The 20,136-nt window shown below is 44.1% G+C and overlaps 1 protein-coding gene and 1 long non-coding RNA gene across 2 annotated transcripts; one reads left to right on the top strand and one right to left on the bottom strand.

Annotated features, from left to right (window-relative positions):
• Positions 1–580, bottom strand: LOC133141199 (uncharacterized). The gene is made up of 2 exons (XR_009710058.1): positions 522–580; positions 1–373 (listed from the first exon to the last, which is right to left on the bottom strand). It is a non-coding gene; the product is annotated as an uncharacterized LOC133141199 (long non-coding RNA).
• A 124-nt stretch (positions 581–704) lies between these two features.
• fem1c (fem-1 homolog c) lies at positions 705–14,352 on the top strand. The gene is made up of 2 exons (XM_061261501.1): positions 705–2,274; positions 11,603–14,352. Exons 1-2 carry the CDS (start codon positions 1,731–1,733, stop codon positions 12,910–12,912), a joined length of 1,854 nt encoding a protein of 617 aa, XP_061117485.1. The 5' UTR covers positions 705–1,730; the 3' UTR covers positions 12,913–14,352.
• Positions 14,353–20,136: the final 5,784 nt, after the last annotated feature.

Here is a 20,136-nt window from a genome sequence, read left to right as displayed (position 1 = left end):
TTTCATTGTTATCAAACGTAATTTGTATTTAGACCCTGTGCTTTGTACATTCTGGTACACCAATCAAAAAAGTTTTGTCCTAAAATGCACATTAACATCAATAAGGCACTTCATTTTGCCTACAGTCTAAGCTAAGTACACCCAACACTATGACAAGCCTGGTCTTGAATAGTTTCTGCTACCACCAGAAACCCTGGTAAGCTATTCAATTCATTCGCTTCATTAATAAAAACTGTGAAGAAAACCGTGTGTTACTATTAAATTGACCATTTACTATTAAATTTACCTTTTAACTCCACTTGTGTCCTCTTGTTCTGCAAATAATTTTGAAATGGCTTCAGTAATCCACTTTATGAATACTTTTTTTAAGGTGCTGAAACAAAAGAGCGAAGGTTATATAGTATCTAAAAAAAACCATCAAAAACATAAGTGTAATTACCCAGAGTTGGTCTCTTCTATGTGCTCATCAAGGTATTGGAACTTACTAAATACATTTAAAATGAGAATAGGTATACATTCACCTAGCTTCAAGAAGGTTTTGCCATACCACAAGACGAAACAGTTAACAGCTCAACTAGTCTGCGAGCTTTAAAATATTGCGTATTCATCAGTGTCGTCGTCATCATCACAAGTAGCTGACAATATCAAAAAAGTTTTGCCTGTAGTAGTCGTCTGCATATTGCAGAATTTTCCATTAAGCAACGAGCTAGTGATTTTTCGTCAGAATGCCGTAGCTCTATATAAGCGCTGTGATTGGATCATAACCCTGCCAATAAGCAGGAGAGTCGAGAAAGCTTTGTTTTTCATCAGGCAGAATGTACTGTGGGTATTAGGTCGTGATGAAACCGGCGTGTAGGTGGACGAATTCACCCTGGTGATTGGTAGCTAGCTATTTAACAACTGTACCCATCAACACACCGATTTTTTTGCCTAATATATTTGTGTGGATTTGATTTCCTGGTAGCCCCAATAAATCGCATTTTGATAAAGTATTTTGGAAGACGGCAACAGAAAGAAGAGACTGGACGTCATCGTCGCTTTCTGGACATACACACAGGAAACCTAAGCGGGGGTGGAGGCATCTAGCTAGCTAGCAGTCCGTGAGCTGCTACGGTTTGGCCCACGTTAAATTTCATCATTAATCGGGAGTACTATTGTTTTCAATTTAAGGTACAATGTCTAAACAAACTGATTTGATCCTTTAAGAAAATGTATTGTTCTTGCGTTATATCGAGAGAAGAGCGACTGTTTGCTGGAATGGAAATCGACGTCGAGGAGATAGCAGAGTGACCTAGCTAGCAAGCAATCTAAGAGAGTAGCTAGCTAGCTACAGTAGCTGGGTAGCCAGTTTTAGCTGCTGTAGCAAACCTGTAAGACAAAGGGGGAAGGGTACGGTTCACGGTTATCAAAGATACATATCAGTGTGTAGTTTGTATTCAAATATCGACCTACACAACTAGGTAGATTTTAGTTGGTTAGCTAACGTATGTATTCGGTTACAACACAAGCTAATGAGAATCCTGATTAGCTAGCGAAGTCATTCCTGCAGTTACTTTGACCTGTCCGTATTAACAACGCTAGTTTAAGTTGCTTGATGGACAACGTATTCCATTATTTCTAGCTAGTACCCTAACGTAAAAGATACAGGCCATTATTTCCTATCTTACCGCTTGCGCCAGGGTGACTACCATCAAGAGTAATTTGCTAACGTTTACTAGTTGGCTAGATCAATGGATCTCAAGACGGCAGTGTACAACGCAGCCAGGGACGGCAAGCTCCGGTTGTTACAGAAGCTTTTGGAGAACAAAGCTGGTAATGAAGTTACCAAGCTAATGGAAGAAAAGACTAATGGGGCGACTCCGCTGCTGATGGCTGCGAGATACGGGCATCTGGATTTAGTCGAGTACCTTTTGGAGTGCTGCTCTGCCCCCGTTGAGATTGGTGGATCAGTGAATTTTGATGGCGAGACCATCGAAGGAGCTCCGCCGCTGTGGGCCGCCTCAGCTGCCGGCCACCTGAAAGTAGTGCAGTCATTACTGGGCCACGGTGCCGCTGTGAACAACACAACCCTCACAAATTCAACCCCCTTGAGAGCCGCCTGCTTTGATGGGCATCTTGACATTGTAAAGTACCTGGTGGAGCACAAGGCTGATCTGGAGGTAGCAAATCGACACGGTCATACGTGTCTCATGATCTCTTGTTACAAAGGACATAAAGAGATCGCCCAGTACCTCTTGGAAAAAGGTGCGGATGTTAATAGGAAAAGTGTTAAAGGTAAGAATTTACATTTCTGTCTAGAGTACAATATTGATTTGTGGTGTTTAACACAGATTGGTTGCTCAACTATGCAGATCCCTTATTAACTAGATAAGCTGGACCCACAAAAGGTGGGTGATAGACAATGGTTGATCTCTGATATGCTGCTTTCTTTGAACTTTTCTTGTATGTGTTGGATCCTTGGTTTGTTTATTTAGACAGTAGTGAATAATGCATTGGTTGAAATGCATCGAAATTGGCCCAAATTCGGTCCATTGGGTAGCACATGACAGTGCTTTGTAAAGTTGGTCGACATCAGCATCTGGCAATTTTACCGCCAACCATTTACCATTTACTGGTCGGACCCCCAACACATCCTGGATTCCTGAAAACTGGGGCCCATCTCAAGATTCCTTCCATAGAAAACTGAGTTGTGTTTTTTATTGAAATGATTTGATAGCTGCACGTGGTGTCTACAGAGAAATTAAATGGTGCGAAGAACCAATCACTGGTCAGTTTGTGGAGTGGTTGGTAGTCTTCAGTCTGTTGCATAAGACGTGTCAAAACTAAGTGAGGACTCGGCTGTTCTGATAATTTATTAGGCTTATTCCATTCCTGAGGTGGTCAGAAAAGGGGCATGCCCCTACAGTGGTGGGTAGAGCAGAAGGTCTGACCCCGACGGCCAGTGATAAGGAGCACATGAGTGACGGGGGATATGAAGGTTCAGTTGTAACATTGTTCAAATGGTTCACTGCTACACGGTTCACTCGCACCAGTCTGAAATATGAGTGCTACAGTTGCCAGTCAATAGAACGCTTATAAACACAGAGATTTGTATGCTGGCGGACAGTAACTCTGGAATGGCTGCCAAAAGGCCAGGAAGCCAGAAAATACCTCTTTTTTTTTAAACCCCAGGCATGGGGAGGCTTCAAATGGTGGTGGATTTGTGAGTAATCGTCAGTGCGAGGGCAGAATCCATCGTGAGAAGGCTTCTCGTTGAGATACGGGTTACGATTCGCTATCCGATAAGGCCCACCTCTTTGTCCTGATTGGCCCTCAATATGTTGACCTCAGTTGCTCCCCTAAGTAGATCATGACATTTGAGGCATTGAGGAGTATCTATTTATGTGTGTGATACATTGGCCTAATGGCTTGGTTTGAACTGAACCTTGATTGAACCAGTCAGGTTCACTCTGGATCATGATGAAATTCACAAGCTGCACAATTTATTTTATATACACTCCCTGAGCACTTTATTTGGTCTTTTTTGGACTTATTTCTTTAGACTTAAGTTTTCTGCTGCTGTAAGCTACTTAGAGGTTTGAATTCTGAGATGCTCTTCTGCATACCACAGTTGTAATGTGTGGTTTTTTGCTTTACTGTCACCTTCCTGTCAGCTTTGACCAGTCTGGCCCATGTCCTCTGACATCTCTCATTCACAAGGCGTTTCTGTCTGCAGAACTGCTGCTCACTGGATGTTTTTTTGTTTTTCGCACCATTCTCTACAAACTCTAGAGACGGTTGTGTGTCAAAATCCCAGGAGATCAGCAGTTTCTGAGATACTCAAACCACCCTGTCTGCCACCAACAATAATTCCACGGTCAAAGTCACTGAGATAAAACATTTTTTCCCCCATTCTGATGGTTGATGTGAACATTAACTGAAGCTCCTGATCCGTATCTACATGATTGTATGCATTACACTGCTGCCACACAACTGGCTGATTCGATGGTCGCATGGATCAGTAGGTGTGCAGGTGTTCGTAATAATTTCTGTCTTTCTAAGGCCAGATTCTGCAGTAATGAGAGCAGTGTCCATGTAGCCTACTTGCTAAGCCATTTCCCCAAAGGAACACCGCAGAAATGCTCCCAGGAAAAAAGTTAAAATATGATCTTTATATTTCTGCCGTATTTAATGGCAGCTTTTTTTCCACTCGTCAACTTTTTTGTAAAGTGTTTCCATATCAAAATTCTGTGCTAAATTAGCCAATTTATTCTGGATGCGTACTATGCTGCCACTGCAACTAAAATATTCTAATATAATTTTAGTGTTTTAAAACACTGTATTATAATTTTAATATAATAGTGTTTTAATTTTGAACGTGCTACATGCTATGCCTTTAAAAACAATGCTGTTTTTGTCACAAGTCACAAAATGTAGATGCATACATTTTTATAAAAAATGCGTATGCCGGGGAGTAATACAAATTTTTTAAATGTCAACTGGATTGTCATGTACAGTATCTGTTAAATAAATGGTTATTTTGATTGCACAGGCTTTTTTATGTGGGCCAGACTGTGTGTTAAAATGCCTGCGAGTCTATCACAGGGTGAATTATCGGAGTCAGGAAATGGGGCTAAAATACAGTACCCTCTGACTGTTTTATATAGATAAACCAAAAATTGCCCTATGAAGACAAAACTGCCAAAATTACAAAGGTAGGCAGTTTCTGTTGGTAATCAAATCTATAATACCAGAATTGCATGCACAGTTTTCTGCACTCTCTGTCCACTGTCTCATTGGTGATGAACACCGTTTGATTCACTGTTGTAAAACTCTAGGTTTATCATTCTTTTTGCAATTAAGCCGGCTCTACTAAAGTTAATTTACCGTGTCTGAGGTCGCAGGAAAACGTTACAGCAGTCGAGACTTTAAAAAGACTTTTAAAAACTTGATTTCATGACCAAATTGTGCCAATAAATGCATGGACCATTTCTATTTGTTTTGCAGATGTATAGGTAGATTAGGCTAGATGGTGTATAAAATAAATAAATAAATAAATTTTAAAAAATTTTAAAACGTGACTTTATCAATGGAATTGACTGCTGATTGAGGCCTTTTAAGAAGTGTTCTTGTAAACCAAGTGGCCACACAGAATACAAATGCAAGGCTAAAACAAATCAGTTTAATGCTGTCCATCTTACTTGATTTCTCTATTTTAATTCATGTAGGGATGCTTGTAGTTGCTAAAATGATTTGGAACTTCCTACAATAGGTAGCTAGGTTGTCCAATTTAACATTTTGTAAAGGAAAGTGTTACGTTTAGCATATTGGAGAACATTTACAATCTTAAAAAGCCAGTGGAGGGCATTATCTGGGAGCCTTGTAAATGCTGATGTACAGCTGATTTTTCGGGGGGCTGACGTTGATCCTGTCTTTCTGCTGGACTCGCCCGGCTCAGGGTTTTGTTTTTACCCCTCGTCACAACAGACATTGGACTTTGGCACTCGAGCACTGTTCATGCACGCGGCTCCCCTTTTAAATTGCCGTTAGCGAGCAGTCCCGTTGACAAGCACCAGGGCTATTGCTTCCAGCAGATGTGTCCTGACTCGAGGGTCACCGGGAAGCCTGCTCAATATGATAGCGTGGGTGGAAGTGAGGAGGAGATGGGATTCTCCTCGTGAAATCCCCAACACTCCTGAGGAGTCCCGGAGGTAGCCGAGCGTTGCGGCTGAGGCGGTCCGGCCATGTGGGCAGCGCGCTGCCGGCTCCAGGCGCAGGCGCAGGCTCCAAATCGGGACGAAAGAAAATGATTTAAAAAGGAGAGGCAAAGGGGGAAATCGTGACCTCGTTTTTAAAACCTCTCCCTCTTCCAGGGTGCTGGTGTTATCGCACCGATTGACTGGAGGGTCTCACGAGGACGTGGTGGAACGTTTCTGTCCTGATTTAACTTGAAATTTGCCCCAACAAATTGGCAGGTCCTTATTTTCGTTAGTGTGCTCAATTGGGACGTGAAGCGTCTTTCGGATGAGACGTTAAACCGAGGTTCTGACTCACTGTGGTCCGTAAAGACCCCATGACACTCTTCACACAGCATTGTGGGTTCCTCTGTCCTGGCTAAATTCCCAGCCCTGGCATTTTTAACCTGCCATCTAATCATCCCCTGATTCAATTGGCAAAGACATTGTTCTCTCCCTCACCACCTCAGCTGGTGTGTGGTGAGCGTTCTGGCACAAAATGGCTGACGTCCCATCACCCAGGTGGGTGCTACACATTGGTGGTGGTTGAGGTGAGTTTCCCCCTCATCTCTGTAAGTGCTTTGAGTATCTGGAAAAATGATACCCACACCAACCTCGTGTGGTTGTGGTGCAGATGGTGGGAGATGCTCAGAACCAGCACAGGGTTAGTTGCTCCTGGTGCCAGTTGTCATCTGCATGAATTGAACCACAGGGCTTAGTATTTCAAAACTTTTAATCGAGATATGACTAATTCGATTTTTTTATTGTATTTTAGTTTTTTGCTACTCCGATGAAATGGATCTTGTTGGTTTTGTCCTGGTTTTTCAAATAATTTCATTCTGATCCGGATGCCACAAGATCAGGATTGCAGAATCTAGAATTGCAGTCTTTGGATCTGTCTATCTGTTGGTCAGAATAATGCAACATTTCATTAATGGAAATACATTGGAAAGTCCTATTCATCTTCAGTAGTACACAATACATGGGCCAAAGTCAGTCTAATTTCAGAAGTCTCACTGAATAATAAAAATAATTCAAAAGACTAACTTTAAAAATGAATAAAACAAAAATAACTTTCAAACATAACTGTTTTGAGAGCATAATGTTATGACTGATCAGTTGACCCTAGTTAAAATACTGCTTCTGTAGGGCATTTTACATGAGTGTGCCTCTCTGCAGACCCCCAAAAGGAAACAGACTGTGTTTACCATGTTGACACAGGGTCAGCGAGCTTTGGTGAAGAGACAGTGCTTGTCAATACAGGACTATTGCTCCCATCATTGCGCTGCCTCTGTAGTACTATAGTACTGTATAAATCATGAGTTTTCCCACATGCAGTGTTTGGTGTTTTTGATCGCTAATGTTGTGGGAAACAGTTTGGTGTCATTGGTGGTCTGGTACACTGGGTGCTGAATAAAGATCTTGAAATAAACCGCAGATAATGCGAGTTACCTATGAGTCAGCGGCCAGCTGTACTAAAAATGTTAACCAGGTTTGTTAGACGAATAGAGATAACATCAGCAAGAACATTGTTGTCACTGCCATCCTGTGACTCTCCATTTGACTATTTGTTTCCCTGTAAAGCCTGAGCGTATGGAATGGTTTGAGGAGACTCGCAAATACGACTTCCTGCTTACAGCCGTTCATATTACACCTTTCCACATTGGCAATTCTTTTTAACCTGCATCGTCTTGACTCGCACCACTGAACACCACAGTGTCCGAACAGACAAAGATAACATTACCTGCATCCCGTAGTCACTCGCTGTCACAAGATGCATAATTGTATCATTGTAGGCTATACTGGCCAGTGACACACCCGTGTCAACACAGGTCGATAGTGATCGTATGACGCCACACTGTTGGCGGATGTTTTCAGTTCCTTTTGTTGAACCGTTAGAACAGAGGAGTGGTTAAACTAATCTTTTGGAGTCTCCTTTGCCTCTCAGATACTTCCTCTTTTTGGTGGATTTGGGGGGGGTTCCCACACTACAGTGTGTTTATTTGACTGTCCAACTGGTCCATCTCGATTCTGACAAGACAAGGAAGAACCATGATATTCTTGTTTTTGCACCTACCCATTTTATTTTAGAGTAGATGACAGAATATATTTTCAGATAACATCCCAAAGCATTTACAATCTAAGGCTTTCTGTAGACCACTTTTAGTGTTGTGGGTTCTTCTTGAAAATAATGTATTTTCCTTTTGGAAGGGTTTGTGTTAATTAATATACAATCACTGAATAAAATAAGGCGGCACGGATGGTGCAGTGGGTAGCACTGCCGCCTCACAGCAAGGAGGTCCTGGGTTCGAATCCCCGTCGGCCGGGGCCTCTCTGTGCGGAGTTTGCATGTTCTCCCCGTGTCTGCGTGGGTTTCCTCTGGGTACTCTGGTTTCCTCCCACAGTCCAAAGACATGCAGGTTAGGCTGATTGGAGAGTCTAAATTGCCCATAGGTATGAGTGTGTGAGTGAATGGTGTGTGTGCCCTGCGATGGACTGGCGACCTGTCCAGGGTGTATTCCTGCCTTTCGCCCAATGTATGCTGGGATAGGCTCCAGCCCCCCTGCGACCCTGATCAGGATAAGCGGGTTCAGATAATGGACGGCTGGATGGATGAATAAAATAATTTATTAAAGATGTTATGTGTATCAAACCTATCCTAATCTCCACCTCCCAAAGCTAACATTTGATCTAGATTTTATGTCGGATTGGATTACAAAATCCGTATCCCAATCTTTAGGATCAGGATCACAGCTTCTTGTTTTGAAATACCCAATTTTGAGATTTAATCCCATCCGATTACTGAAGTCCAATCCAAAACAGTTTTGGAATACTGCGCCCTGGAGACTGTGATTTCTGTCAGAGAAAGTTTGAACGCTCAACAAGAGAGGAAGTTTAATCATTTTAATGTTGTTCTTTCAAAAGCCCTGTCGCTGCTCCGCATAGGTGATCTGGGTAGTTATGGTGGGTTTGCTGCCTGTGACTGTCTTCAGATCAGAGGTGATATTGTTACCTTATTTAGTTTTGTGTCTTTAAATGTGTGTTTTTATATATATATATATATATATATATATATATATATATATATATATATATATATATATATATATATATATATAATATGTTTTTTTTATTTTTTTATTTTTTAATTGAGCCATATTGGTTCCTGAAGCAAATCTTCCGATTGTTCATCTATAATCGAGGCAATGTCCCAACTGTATAATGCAGAGATTGACAGATGCTGGTTTTTAGGGCTGACGTTTATGCAAACAAGAAGGCCAGTATCTCATTTTATAATGAGCATTTGTCTCCTAATGGATAAATACAGGACTGCAGACTGACAATTTTTCTTACCCCTACATTTTTATTTTACGGTTGCACCGGTGCATTAATTAACTTTTAACATTTCCATCTGTTCCGTCTGTAATCAAATCCACACAAAGTCAAATAAACAACAATGAATGAAGATAAATCGCCCAAAATTAAATAAAACCATTGAGTAAATAGCATTGTGGTAGCCTGTGATAATTTAAGAGGGAGGAAAAAGTTGATTCTGCGGATTAGCATATTTATTTTTATTTGTTATGATGCAATATTTTCTGTTTTATGGGTGCGATTCATTTTGAATGGTTCAGTCTGTGGCGCTGTCTCTTGCGTGATTTAGTACTTTCAGTCCACGTGTAATGGCATCTTCAGTTCATTCGTTTTAATTACTGTATTCAGCTAAATCAGGAGCAACGCAAGCAATTGATGATATATAAAATATAGCCTGTTTATTTTATGTTGCGCTCTGATGTTTCATGTTTGCCATTACATTTTTATGGCAAACATGTTTAAAAAAAAAAAAAAAAAAAGTTTGGAGTCTGGAAAGATGAAAATGTCGTCCTCTGGTTAAATAATGTCTTCTGTTGGTACAAAATGGCAGCATCGGCTTGTTTGTCTTCCCTGGTTGACAGTAATTTTGTTGGTCTTGTGTTGTCAGCCTAATAGTTAGGGCACCTGAATAGATGGTCTGACACGTGAATAAGTTCATATTATTCGCCATCTGTCATGCAGTAATTGTCAGTCAGTGCCTGAGTCTAGACATTGCACATTATTTCCCTTTCTGGTACTTTCTGAGATTACTGCATGGAGACTGTAGGGCAGGCGGCCGTCAGCTCCGGGCACGAATACCCCCCCCCCCGCCCACACGCCCCGGAGGAAATCGAAATAATCGCAGGACTCCAGGAATGATTCACCTGCCGCCGCCTGCCAATTCACGCAAACGCGAGAGACTGCTATGATGATGATGATGGCCGCCCCCCCCTGAGGAAGAGCGCTCGACTTGGAGAGCCGCACCCCAGATCCAGCCGCTCTCCCCCACCAGCGGGGTCACGGCAGGCCCGAGCTGGACCGAGGCGTCCGCGGTTTCTGTGCGCCGATTCTGGACCCTCCTTCCGATTGGCCGCGTTTTCTGCGTCCTCGTCCTAGACCGGTCGAGGAATATCACTCCTCCGCCACAAATGTTAGACACTAAACCCTCCCGAAAATGAAGAACAAATAAGTGAGATTAGTCCCGTTTTGATAGGTTTGATTCGGTTGGCCGCTGTCGTCAATCTGCGGTTATTTGCAGAAGGGACAGCTGGGGCCGCAGTTGCCGGGTAAGGTTCACCAGTTAATAAACAGTGTGTGATCCTCAGCCTGGCAGAAACCTGTGAAAAGCAAGTCATATATCGCACTCAGTCAGAAAATAGCAATATGGACTGACAGTGGGATAACGGTACTGTTTCTTCTCAAGAATGTTTCATGAATATTCAGATTTCAGCATACTGAGGTTTGGCCAGTATGTAGTCAATGTCCCCACCCTAAAAATAAGTGAGAAATTACAACATTTTGATAAGTTTAATTGGCCACAGTTGTCAAACTATTATTGGCTGTAGTTACAGCAAAGGCTACAGTTGCTGGGTAAGGTTCACCAGTTAATAAACTGTGTGTTGTTATCAGGCTTGGAAATAGCACAGTTAAAGTAAAGAGATATACACTCATTGAGCACTTTATTATGTAAATCTGTACAAATCTGTACAAATCTGTGCAAATATTTGATCATGTGGCAGCAATGGACTTGGATGATTGTTGGTGCCATACAGGCTGGTTTGAATATACCAGAAACTGCTGGTCTCCAAAAAAACATCCAGTGAGCAGCAGTTCTGGAGAAGGGCCAGACTGCTCAAATGCTGAAAGTAATGCAAATAACCCCACATTACAACAGTGGTATGCAGAAGAGCATCTCTGAACACAGAGTGCATTAAACCTCTTAAGTGCATAGGCTACAGCAGCAGAAGACCAATAAGTCAAAAAAATGAGTCTGCTAAAAGTGCTTACTGAGCATACATTTCTGAATTGTCATGGTGGGTGTGTCTGTATATGTGGCTGGTTGCTTTGAATATCACGCTGTTGCAAATGAAACTCTGTACACCTGGCTCCTACAGGTAAACCTGTAAAAAGCTTATCTTTACACCACACCTTGTAGGTCCACACTGCTATTGGTTGACTGAGTAGTTAAGGAGTTATGGCAGGTTCGCCAGTTAATTAACAATGTGTCATTATCAGGCTTGAAATAGCTCTGCTTTAAGCACGTGTCTGCATTGTCATAGTGAGTGTGTCTTTATATCTGGCACCTGGCTAGGCCGGGTGTCATGGGGAGTGTTTTTTAAATGAGCAAATATTTTGTTTCCTGGAGTGAGAAACTGTCAACTTTGCTGGAACACTTCCGTGTCTGTCTATTTAGTACAGCAATGTTGACGCGTGTATTCCTGGATTACCTCCTCTTAGATTTTTCCGCCCCGTCTGAAACGTGTCCTCGGACTAACGCCTCCCCCCCCCGTCCGTTTGTGTCTCCCCTCCCGCAGGTAACACGGCTCTGCACGACTGCGCCGAGTCGGGGAGCCTGGAGATCATGAAGATGCTCCTGAAGTACGGCGCCAAAATGGAGAAGGACGGCTACGGCATGACCCCGCTCCTCTCGGCCAGCGTGACCGGGCACACCAACATCGTGGACTTCCTCACCCAGCACCGGCAGACCGGCCCGCTGGAGCGCATAAACGCCCTGGAGCTGCTGGGCGCCACCTTCGTGGACAAGAAGCGGGACCTCCTGGGCGCGCTCAAGTACTGGAAGCGGGCCATGGACCTGCGCTACGGCGACGCGGGGAACGTCCTGCGCAAGGCCGAGCCGGAGCGGCTGATCGCGGCCTACGACTGCGCCCGGGAGGTGAACAGCACCGACGAGCTGGACAGCCTGATCTCGGACCCGGACGAGATGCGCATGCAGGCCCTGCTGATCCGGGAGCGCGTGCTGGGGCCGTCGCACCCGGACACGTCCTACTACATCCGCTACCGCGGCGCCGTCTACGCCGACTCGGGCAACTTCGAGCGCTGCATCAACCTGTGGAAGTACGCGCTGGACATGCAGCAGAGCAACCTGGACCCGCTCAGCCCCATGACGGCCAGCAGCCTGCTCTCCTTCGCCGAGCTCTTCTCCTTCATGCTCCAGGACCGGGCCAAGGGCCTGCTGGGCACCCAGGTGTCCTTCCAGGACCTGATGGGCATCCTCACCAAGAGCGTGCTGGAGATCGAGCGGGCCGTGAAGCAGACCCAGCCGGCCCCGGACCCGGCCCAGCTGAGCAAGGCGCTGTCCATCATCCTGCACCTGGTCTGCCTGCTGGAGAAGGTTCCCTGCAGCGCGGAGGAGGACCACTTCAAGAAGGAGACCATCTACCGCTTCCTGAAGCTGCACCCCTGCGGGAAGAACGGCTACAGCCCGCTCCACCTGGCGGTGGACCGCAACACCACCTGCGTGGGCCGCTACCCCGTCTGCAAGTTCCCCTCCTTCCAGGTGGCCTCCATCCTGCTGGAGTGCGGCGCCGACGTCAACTGCCGCGACGAGGACGACAACAGCCCGCTGCACGTGGCGGCGTCCAACAACAACCCGGACATCATGAACCTGCTGATCGCCTGGGGCACGCACTTCGACAGCACCAACTCCTTCAAGCAGACGCCCAGCGACCTGCTGGACGAGAAGGAGATGGCCAAGAACCTGATCCAGCCCATCAACCACACCACGCTGCAGTGCCTGGCCGCGCGCACCATCGTCCGGCACGGCCTCGCTTACCGCGGCGGCATCCCCGAGAAGCTGGAGGCCTTCGTGCTGCTCCACAGATGATGACCGACGGCGGGCGCCCGAGAAGGCCTCCCCCCCCCCCCCCCCCCCCACTTCCCACCACAACACCCCCCACTGTGCGCTTCATGATTGTAAAAAGAAAAAAAACGAAAAAAAGGAATTGCGAGGCGAGACTTTTTCGGCGGCTTCCCGCCAAGCCAGAATCGGACGGCGAGTTAATTTCCTTGACAATTCTGTAACGTTGGCCTATGCAGAATGTTGTACAAAGTTTGGCTTTTTTGTTGTTTTCCTTTATTTTTTTACTTATTATTTTTTTTTGCCTGAAGGATTTCTTCATATTTAATGCTACTTATGAGGATCTGTGTGAAAGCCCTCCCTGTACCCCTTCTGCTTTGTGTTCATGTCACTATGCAAAGGTTGCAGGGGATTGTGGAATTAATTTGGGTAAACTTTTTAAAAAAATAACTTCCGCTGCCAAGAAGGACATTCTGTAAATTTGCATCTCCCGTAAAATGCTTGCTGCGCTCTAAATTCTGTGGTTATGTTTGTCAGTGTCGGTTACACGGAACTGAGTGGAGTGGATGGAACGGACTGTTTTTTTCAATTCCCTCCAACCGCGAAGAAGCTTTACGAAGTCGGTTGTTCATGTTTGCAAATACCGTAAGTGCTTTACTCCTCCTATGCACATGATATGCGACTGTTCTATGTTGGCACTCGTCTGTGCAATACCTAGGATTTTTGTGATAAATGCCTGTTTCTCTTTGGATTGTTTGTTTTATTTTATTTTTTTCCTCTCAGAACTTTCTATGATATGTTACACTACGCAAAAATGGGTTGGGGTGTATGGATTTTGCTAGACCCTTATTGAATGAGTCCGACCGTATGAGAGCACGCAGACTAAGTAACAGAAGTGCTTTTATTGCATCCAAACAAAGAATGTCTTGTGAGCAGGAGATGTGAGCAACATTAACAATGCATTGTCATGTTCTTTGGACCCCTATTGTCATGAGGCAAACCCTTGGTAACAACGGGAGGAGTGTTATGGGTCAGTCCAATGCTAAGATTCGAATGTGCATGTCGTTAAATTTTTAAGAGTAATTTCTCATTTTCACCTTGAAGCTTTACGCGGCGTATCATTCAATGGCGGAAAAAGCATCAGGTGTTCTGCCGAACTCCACGCTGAGCAAAAACGTGTTTTTACTACTGTTGAATCGTATGAAGTCGTCATCAGATCAACCGCCTTTCCCAGACAGGTGAAACATTGTTAAAACTGCACATTAGCTTTAGTCATGTGGCAAAAAGGGCTTTTCATATTTTTAGGAGCAGATTTCCCAACCGAAGGAGCTTTACAGACAAACCATCAGGTATTGACTGTATTGTGCACTTTATTACCACAGAGTACAATATTTCATATGGCAGTATGGCATAAATTCTTTTAATGTCTTAAGAGCAAATTTGACAATAAACCCATGTTGCACTTGTTTTGTGTGTTCAGTTATTTTCCCCCAAACTTTGCGAAGCATGCATTTAAATAAACATTTTGCTGCAGAAACGCAATATCCAGTGGGCTTGTTTGCTTTGCAAACGGGAAAAGTGCTAAACTCGCTTGTTTTGTGCCCGGGGTTAACTCTGTTGGCGTCTCGACTTCCTAGAAGCTACAGAATGTCTCACTGCTGTTACGGAATGTTCCCTACTTGATGAGTCACCGTGAAGTTGCCGTATTGGTGTTTATCGTGCAGTTCTCAAGGGGATTTTATTGTCTCTTTATCTGCCAAGGGAGGTGTCTGTATGGTCCGCTTTGATACTTTTTGAAAATGTTAAACATGCTGTTGTGCCAGCATGCAAATAGAAAGTCTGAATGGGTTAGTTTATTTAGTCTCAAACTTAAAACGGGTGTTTTATGATTTATTTGGTCTCGTACTTGAAATGGGAGTAGCCAGCCTTGTGTGAAAGGTTCCTGATCAAGGTTATTTTTAGAAAGGGTGGATTAGCATGCAGTCTGCACCAGCTCTGTCACCATGTCTGACAACACGCCCATTCATCTCCAGATTTTTCATGCCAGACCGGTAGCGGTAATGCTTAAAATGCCTTCATCTGTTTAATCCAGTTCCTCACCTTTCCTCCCGGCAACTCACGACGTTAACTTAAGGTATTTACATTCATGATTACAGTATTCAAAATGCAGCACAAGTGTGAGGAGTGTCTTGTTCAGTCATTTTTCTGAAGGGTTTTACATAACATTGAAATCATCATTGCCTTCCAGCCTTTATAGCAGGGAATATGGAAATGGTCCAGACGAAGTGAAGATCAGGAAAAATCATATTGAGGTCCACTCACTGGAAATTGAATAAGATTTCATATAAATGTCCTCATTAATGAATATCATTACATTACATTATTAATGGCATTTGGCAGACGCTCTTATCCAGAGCAACGTACAGTTGATTAGATTGGATTGAACCACCGACCTTGCGGGTCCCAGATATGTACCTTAACCACTATGCTCCAGGCTGCCCATATCATCCAGCCAAAGTAGTGTTTCTAACCAGGGACATGTCAAAGCAATGAACAGAAGTGGACCGTAGCCTGGAATTGTTCTTCTGTTTCTCAGGTAAAGGCAGGAGTCAGTATTACAGTGAGTATGTGTCGTCGTTTTGGTTCAAATTTGAAATCAAAATCGTGTTTTTGATTCATTCAATGAGTAGTTTCACTTTCAAAGTTCACGCTCAGCCCTTCTATGGACTTACTTGTGTTTTAATATTTTATGTCATAATATATTTTTCAGCTTTGTAATAGGATGTAATTGGGTGACCGTGTGCTTTTTGATATCAATGATCTGTCATGAAGTGAATATGGGGAAAAAAAAACAAAAAAAAAAACAAGCTGGTTGAATCGTGAATGCAGCACGGTGAGCCAGCCAGACATCCACGTCTTGCGTAACTCCTTTTCGGCTTGTTGTCTGCTTGCGACGGGAAGCACTGACGTGTCGGGCCTTTGTGGTGAACCTGGCGTTTTGTCAAGCGACTCATCCGTGTGAAGGTTGCGCCTCTGATCTCCGCTGTGAGAAGCCACACAGTCTTCCCTGTCCTCTCTCCTCTCAGCCTCGGCGTCTAGCGCTCAGCCTACTTCTGCCGTGTCTTAAAATAGCTTTGAATAACGCCCCGATGGAGGCGCGTCCTACTTAGCGGCACCGGCTCCAGCGCGTCCCTCCAGGTGTCGGGAGGCGGTGCGGAGGCCCCCGGGGCGAAGAGGGAGAGGAGCACGCCGAACCTCCCTTTGTGCAAATGTCCGAATCGTCCTGCCGCTTAAGGTAACCTCCCCCACCACTACCTCCACCACGTTTAACCCAGCGAAGAGTAGGCTTTCAGCAACGTCTTCACCATTCTAATTCCGTATTCGTGATCCTGAGGTTGAGTGCCTTGGGAATTTCCCTCGATGTCCCCGTTCTTTAGCATACCTAGAATGCTTCTGGAGGAGCGATTTGTGATGCGTGGCTCCTTTTTTCTCTTCAGGAAGCTCGTTCGGGCGTTGTCTGGGAAGGTGCACGGACAAGTCATCGCATGTCGATGAGGAAGCGTTTCTACATTTTCAGCGAAGGCTCACGCTTCTTCTTAACCGTTAGTTTGCCACTTGCACATGACTATGGGCAGTTTCACCATCCTCTGAGTCTTTTACTGAGGCCACCTGAATCAGTTCCTCAGCTTACTTGTTCATATTTTGTCTCTTTTTCTCCGAAAGTGTATTTCTTTCATAAAGCGATCATTTGATCAAATGGTACGAGTTGCACGGGACCGTAGTCGGGCCTCCGGGGGTCTCGAGGCCAGGGGGTTTTCCTTCCTCTGGAAAACATGCAAGCTGAGCCGAAGCTATAAATATAGAAAGCTGTTCGTGTTTGATGGGAAGGCGGCATTATAAATTCCATAGGCATCAACGAGGGTCGGGGCCAGATGACGGGACGGAAATCTGCCGAAATAAACGGCCTGTCCTTAATGGGGATGAGAGAGATTCCTGCTGCAGTTAGATCCTTTCTACTGTGACAAATCGGAGAGTCCACAGAGATACTGTGCAGTGTCTATTTCGAGGCGGCACGTGGCTGAGTATAATTGATGTCCTATTGTTAACTCTCCTCCATCGCACACTGTTGCTCCAGGGTCTCCCCGCCTGCCGATCCGATGAGATACAGCCGTTTCCAGGTGACTTCTCTCCCTGGATCGCCATTCTTCCCTCTCCCTTGTGTGCATCACTCGTCAACGAATGAAAGCTTGCTGAGATGAGCACCTTGCGAGAATGGAAGTTTGTTTTGTTTGTTTTGTTTCGTCTTGCTCACACTGGTCTGGAAGGGTGTGTGAAGGGGACAGTCTTGTGTCGTCTGGCCGCATCTTGCTGCTGTATGACGGATTGAAGAACATCTTCGCGTTCTCAAAAGTCACTACAATTAGCACCCAGAAATTTATGTGAAACTGACATATTGGTGTGGAGAGCTGAGAACATTATCTGGTTTTCAAGCTTATTTGTTTTGGCAGAGCCCCAGCAGAACCAGGGTTTGAGGGTCACTCGATGAAGCTAAAAATAAAATGGATGCTGATGAGTGGCCTGCTCCACATTTAAAATTGGATCTTTCTGTGAGGCATTATCTGCCACTCTACCTCACCAGCTGCCTTGGATAAAAGTGCAAGTTTAGTCTTGGAGATTGCACTCAAACCATTCTTGTTTCGTCTGGCTATATAAACTCCTAAAGACGAGAGCTTGCTGATGCCAACTGGCCTCCTCATCGACTGTAGGCTACGGTCTTATTTTAATGTCGTTGGTTGCCTTACCAAGTCCTGAAAAATAATTCCTCAATGGACAGGCGTTAACTACACCCGTGGAACTGCTCTGAAACCAACACTCGGGGCACATGAAGATCTTTCACAATGTCAGCAGGACATTAAGGCCAGAATGTTTCGAGAGAGTGACAAACGATGTCATCTGGCATCCGCCAATCATTGCGTCCGCCAATCATTGTGCTCCACTCAATGGTCCCTTTCACTCCGTCAACTGTGAAAACAGCGTAATATTTATAGGGTGAGGGTGGTATTAAGGGCAGCCATTTTGTAGCGGTTTTCCTCCTGTCCTAGCCAGGGCAGAATCGGGGCTGTATTTAACTACAGAACTGGCTGGGCTCAGGTTCACAGCAGGTGCAGGCTTCATGTCTGAGTTGGTGACACTGTATTAGCTGAGATGAATCATCCCTTGTTGGGCAAGACCCCCTTTGTCCTGGTGTCAGATTCCTGCGTAAAACTAAATGATTTATAACAACCGAGAATGAGTGGAGTAATGCGCCACAGGAAGGATTAAACGCCAAAGCCTCCCAAACAAAGGCCGAAAGAGGAACAATATTTTTATCTCCGAGTCATACGGTGCCATTGGTGTATTGAATAGCTGATTATTTTTACACACTCAAACAATCTCGTGCCCTGAATTCAGCAGTTCGCTTCTTACAGACTGAAGAACTGGGTCTTGATTGTCTTCAAAAGGAGCCTGATAAAGCTCATCAGTTGGCTCGGTGGTGATGCAGCCGAGAATGAGAAAATGTACCCAGCGCTAGCATTGTAATGTTGGAAGCTGTCTGACGAGGCTTCAAAGCAGGGTGATACGATGCGCCTGGGAGAACTCATCTCGTTTGTTCAAGTGTTTGTCTACTGACAAAAAAATGCCTGAATAAAGGCCCCTGTGGGGCCAGTTTGTTGAAATACGGCCACAATGGGGCGACTGCAACCAATTTAGCAGTAGGTTAGACTTCTAGACCGCAGAACTAGATCCAAATTGGAGCATCTACTCCTATTGTGTGCGATAAGGGGCACTTGTTCCTGCTGTAAGGCAGTTCTGTGGTCTGGGGGGGGTTAAGCCTGCTTGTTGAAATTGCCCCAGTCTCTTCATATTGTAAAGTCTTACTTTTTTTGACAGTGCGCCCAAATGCAGATGAATATCTGCATATGTTTGGCCTCAGAATTATAGGCTGTGCAGCCTTTTTAAATTGTTATTACAAACATGTTACTAAAGTTCATTGGCCTCCTTGTGAACCTGATGGCAAGTAATTAGACTCCAAAAATGTCCATTCTTGTGACCATAAAAGCTACACCCACGAAAAGAAGGATGGTCTCTGCAGAGATGATGATCCGCTGCCTTTATGCTTTATATAAACATAAATCTGCACATAGTAACAGCAAATTATTGCTTTATTTATAAACTTGAAATGACTAGTGCTGACTTTTTCGAACCGTGACAAAAAATATTTTCAGTAAGCTAATGCAATGCCAAATCACAACATTTTATTTTTAGCAAAATTGCATGACCGTGCACATGATGTTTTGGTAACGCGAGAGTGGCAGACAATGTAAACAAATATTTATTTTAAACTTCTGGTGTTAACTAAGAGATATCAAGTTGCTCTTGTTAAGAATGTTTTTTTAGTTTCCTGGCTTGACAACCAAGCACTCTACACTTGGTCGGTGAGCACTGAAAAACACACTGTTTAATTGTGAATCATCCGAAATCCTGAAAAAGAAAACAGACATCCCATCATATATTTCTACAGATCAAATTTTTTTATTTCTGCAAAGTTTTAAAAACATACAAAGTTTTGACACACCTTGCCCTTTTCTGGATTTCAATCAATCAATTCATATGTGGTCCAAATTCAGATTCTCATATTTTATTAAACCATGTTTTTATACATTTTGGTTGCACCATGTAGTAATTACAGCACTTTTTATAAATAGCCCCCCATTTCAATGTTTGAGACAATTTAACATAAAAAAGTCAGGTTTTGTATTTGGTTGCATATCCATTGCATAGCATGACTTCCTTCAACATCACCAGAGTCTGGATATCTTGTTCTCAGGTTGTCCTACAAGCGATACTAAAACTCTTTGCATTTGAATGGATCTCTATGGGAATTGGGGGGTGGGAATAGATTTGGCTGTAAATTATGCTGATACAGTATAGAACACATTTGTTGGCTAAATGGCTTTAAGGGTCTGAGGTATCAAACCAGCCTCAAACAACCGTGCTGCTATGAGATATACAGTAGATACTTCAAGGGATGTTTCTCCTGAAAAATTCTTCCATTGAGTTCAACAGGAAAATTAATCAGGAGAAATGTCCCTTGTAGTATCTACAGCATATCTGGCAGCAGCAGGATGGTTTTAGGCTCATCTCATACCTTGGACCCTTGATGGCATAAAGCCATTAGTGGAAATAAAACATTTATCAAAAAATCCAGAA

This window comes from Conger conger, chromosome 11, assembly GCF_963514075.1.
Source record: "Conger conger chromosome 11, fConCon1.1, whole genome shotgun sequence".
Taxonomy (NCBI): domain Eukaryota; kingdom Metazoa; phylum Chordata; class Actinopteri; order Anguilliformes; family Congridae; genus Conger; species Conger conger.
The sequence above is the reverse complement of the archived record's forward strand: the minus strand, read 5'-3'. Positions and strand labels throughout refer to the sequence as shown.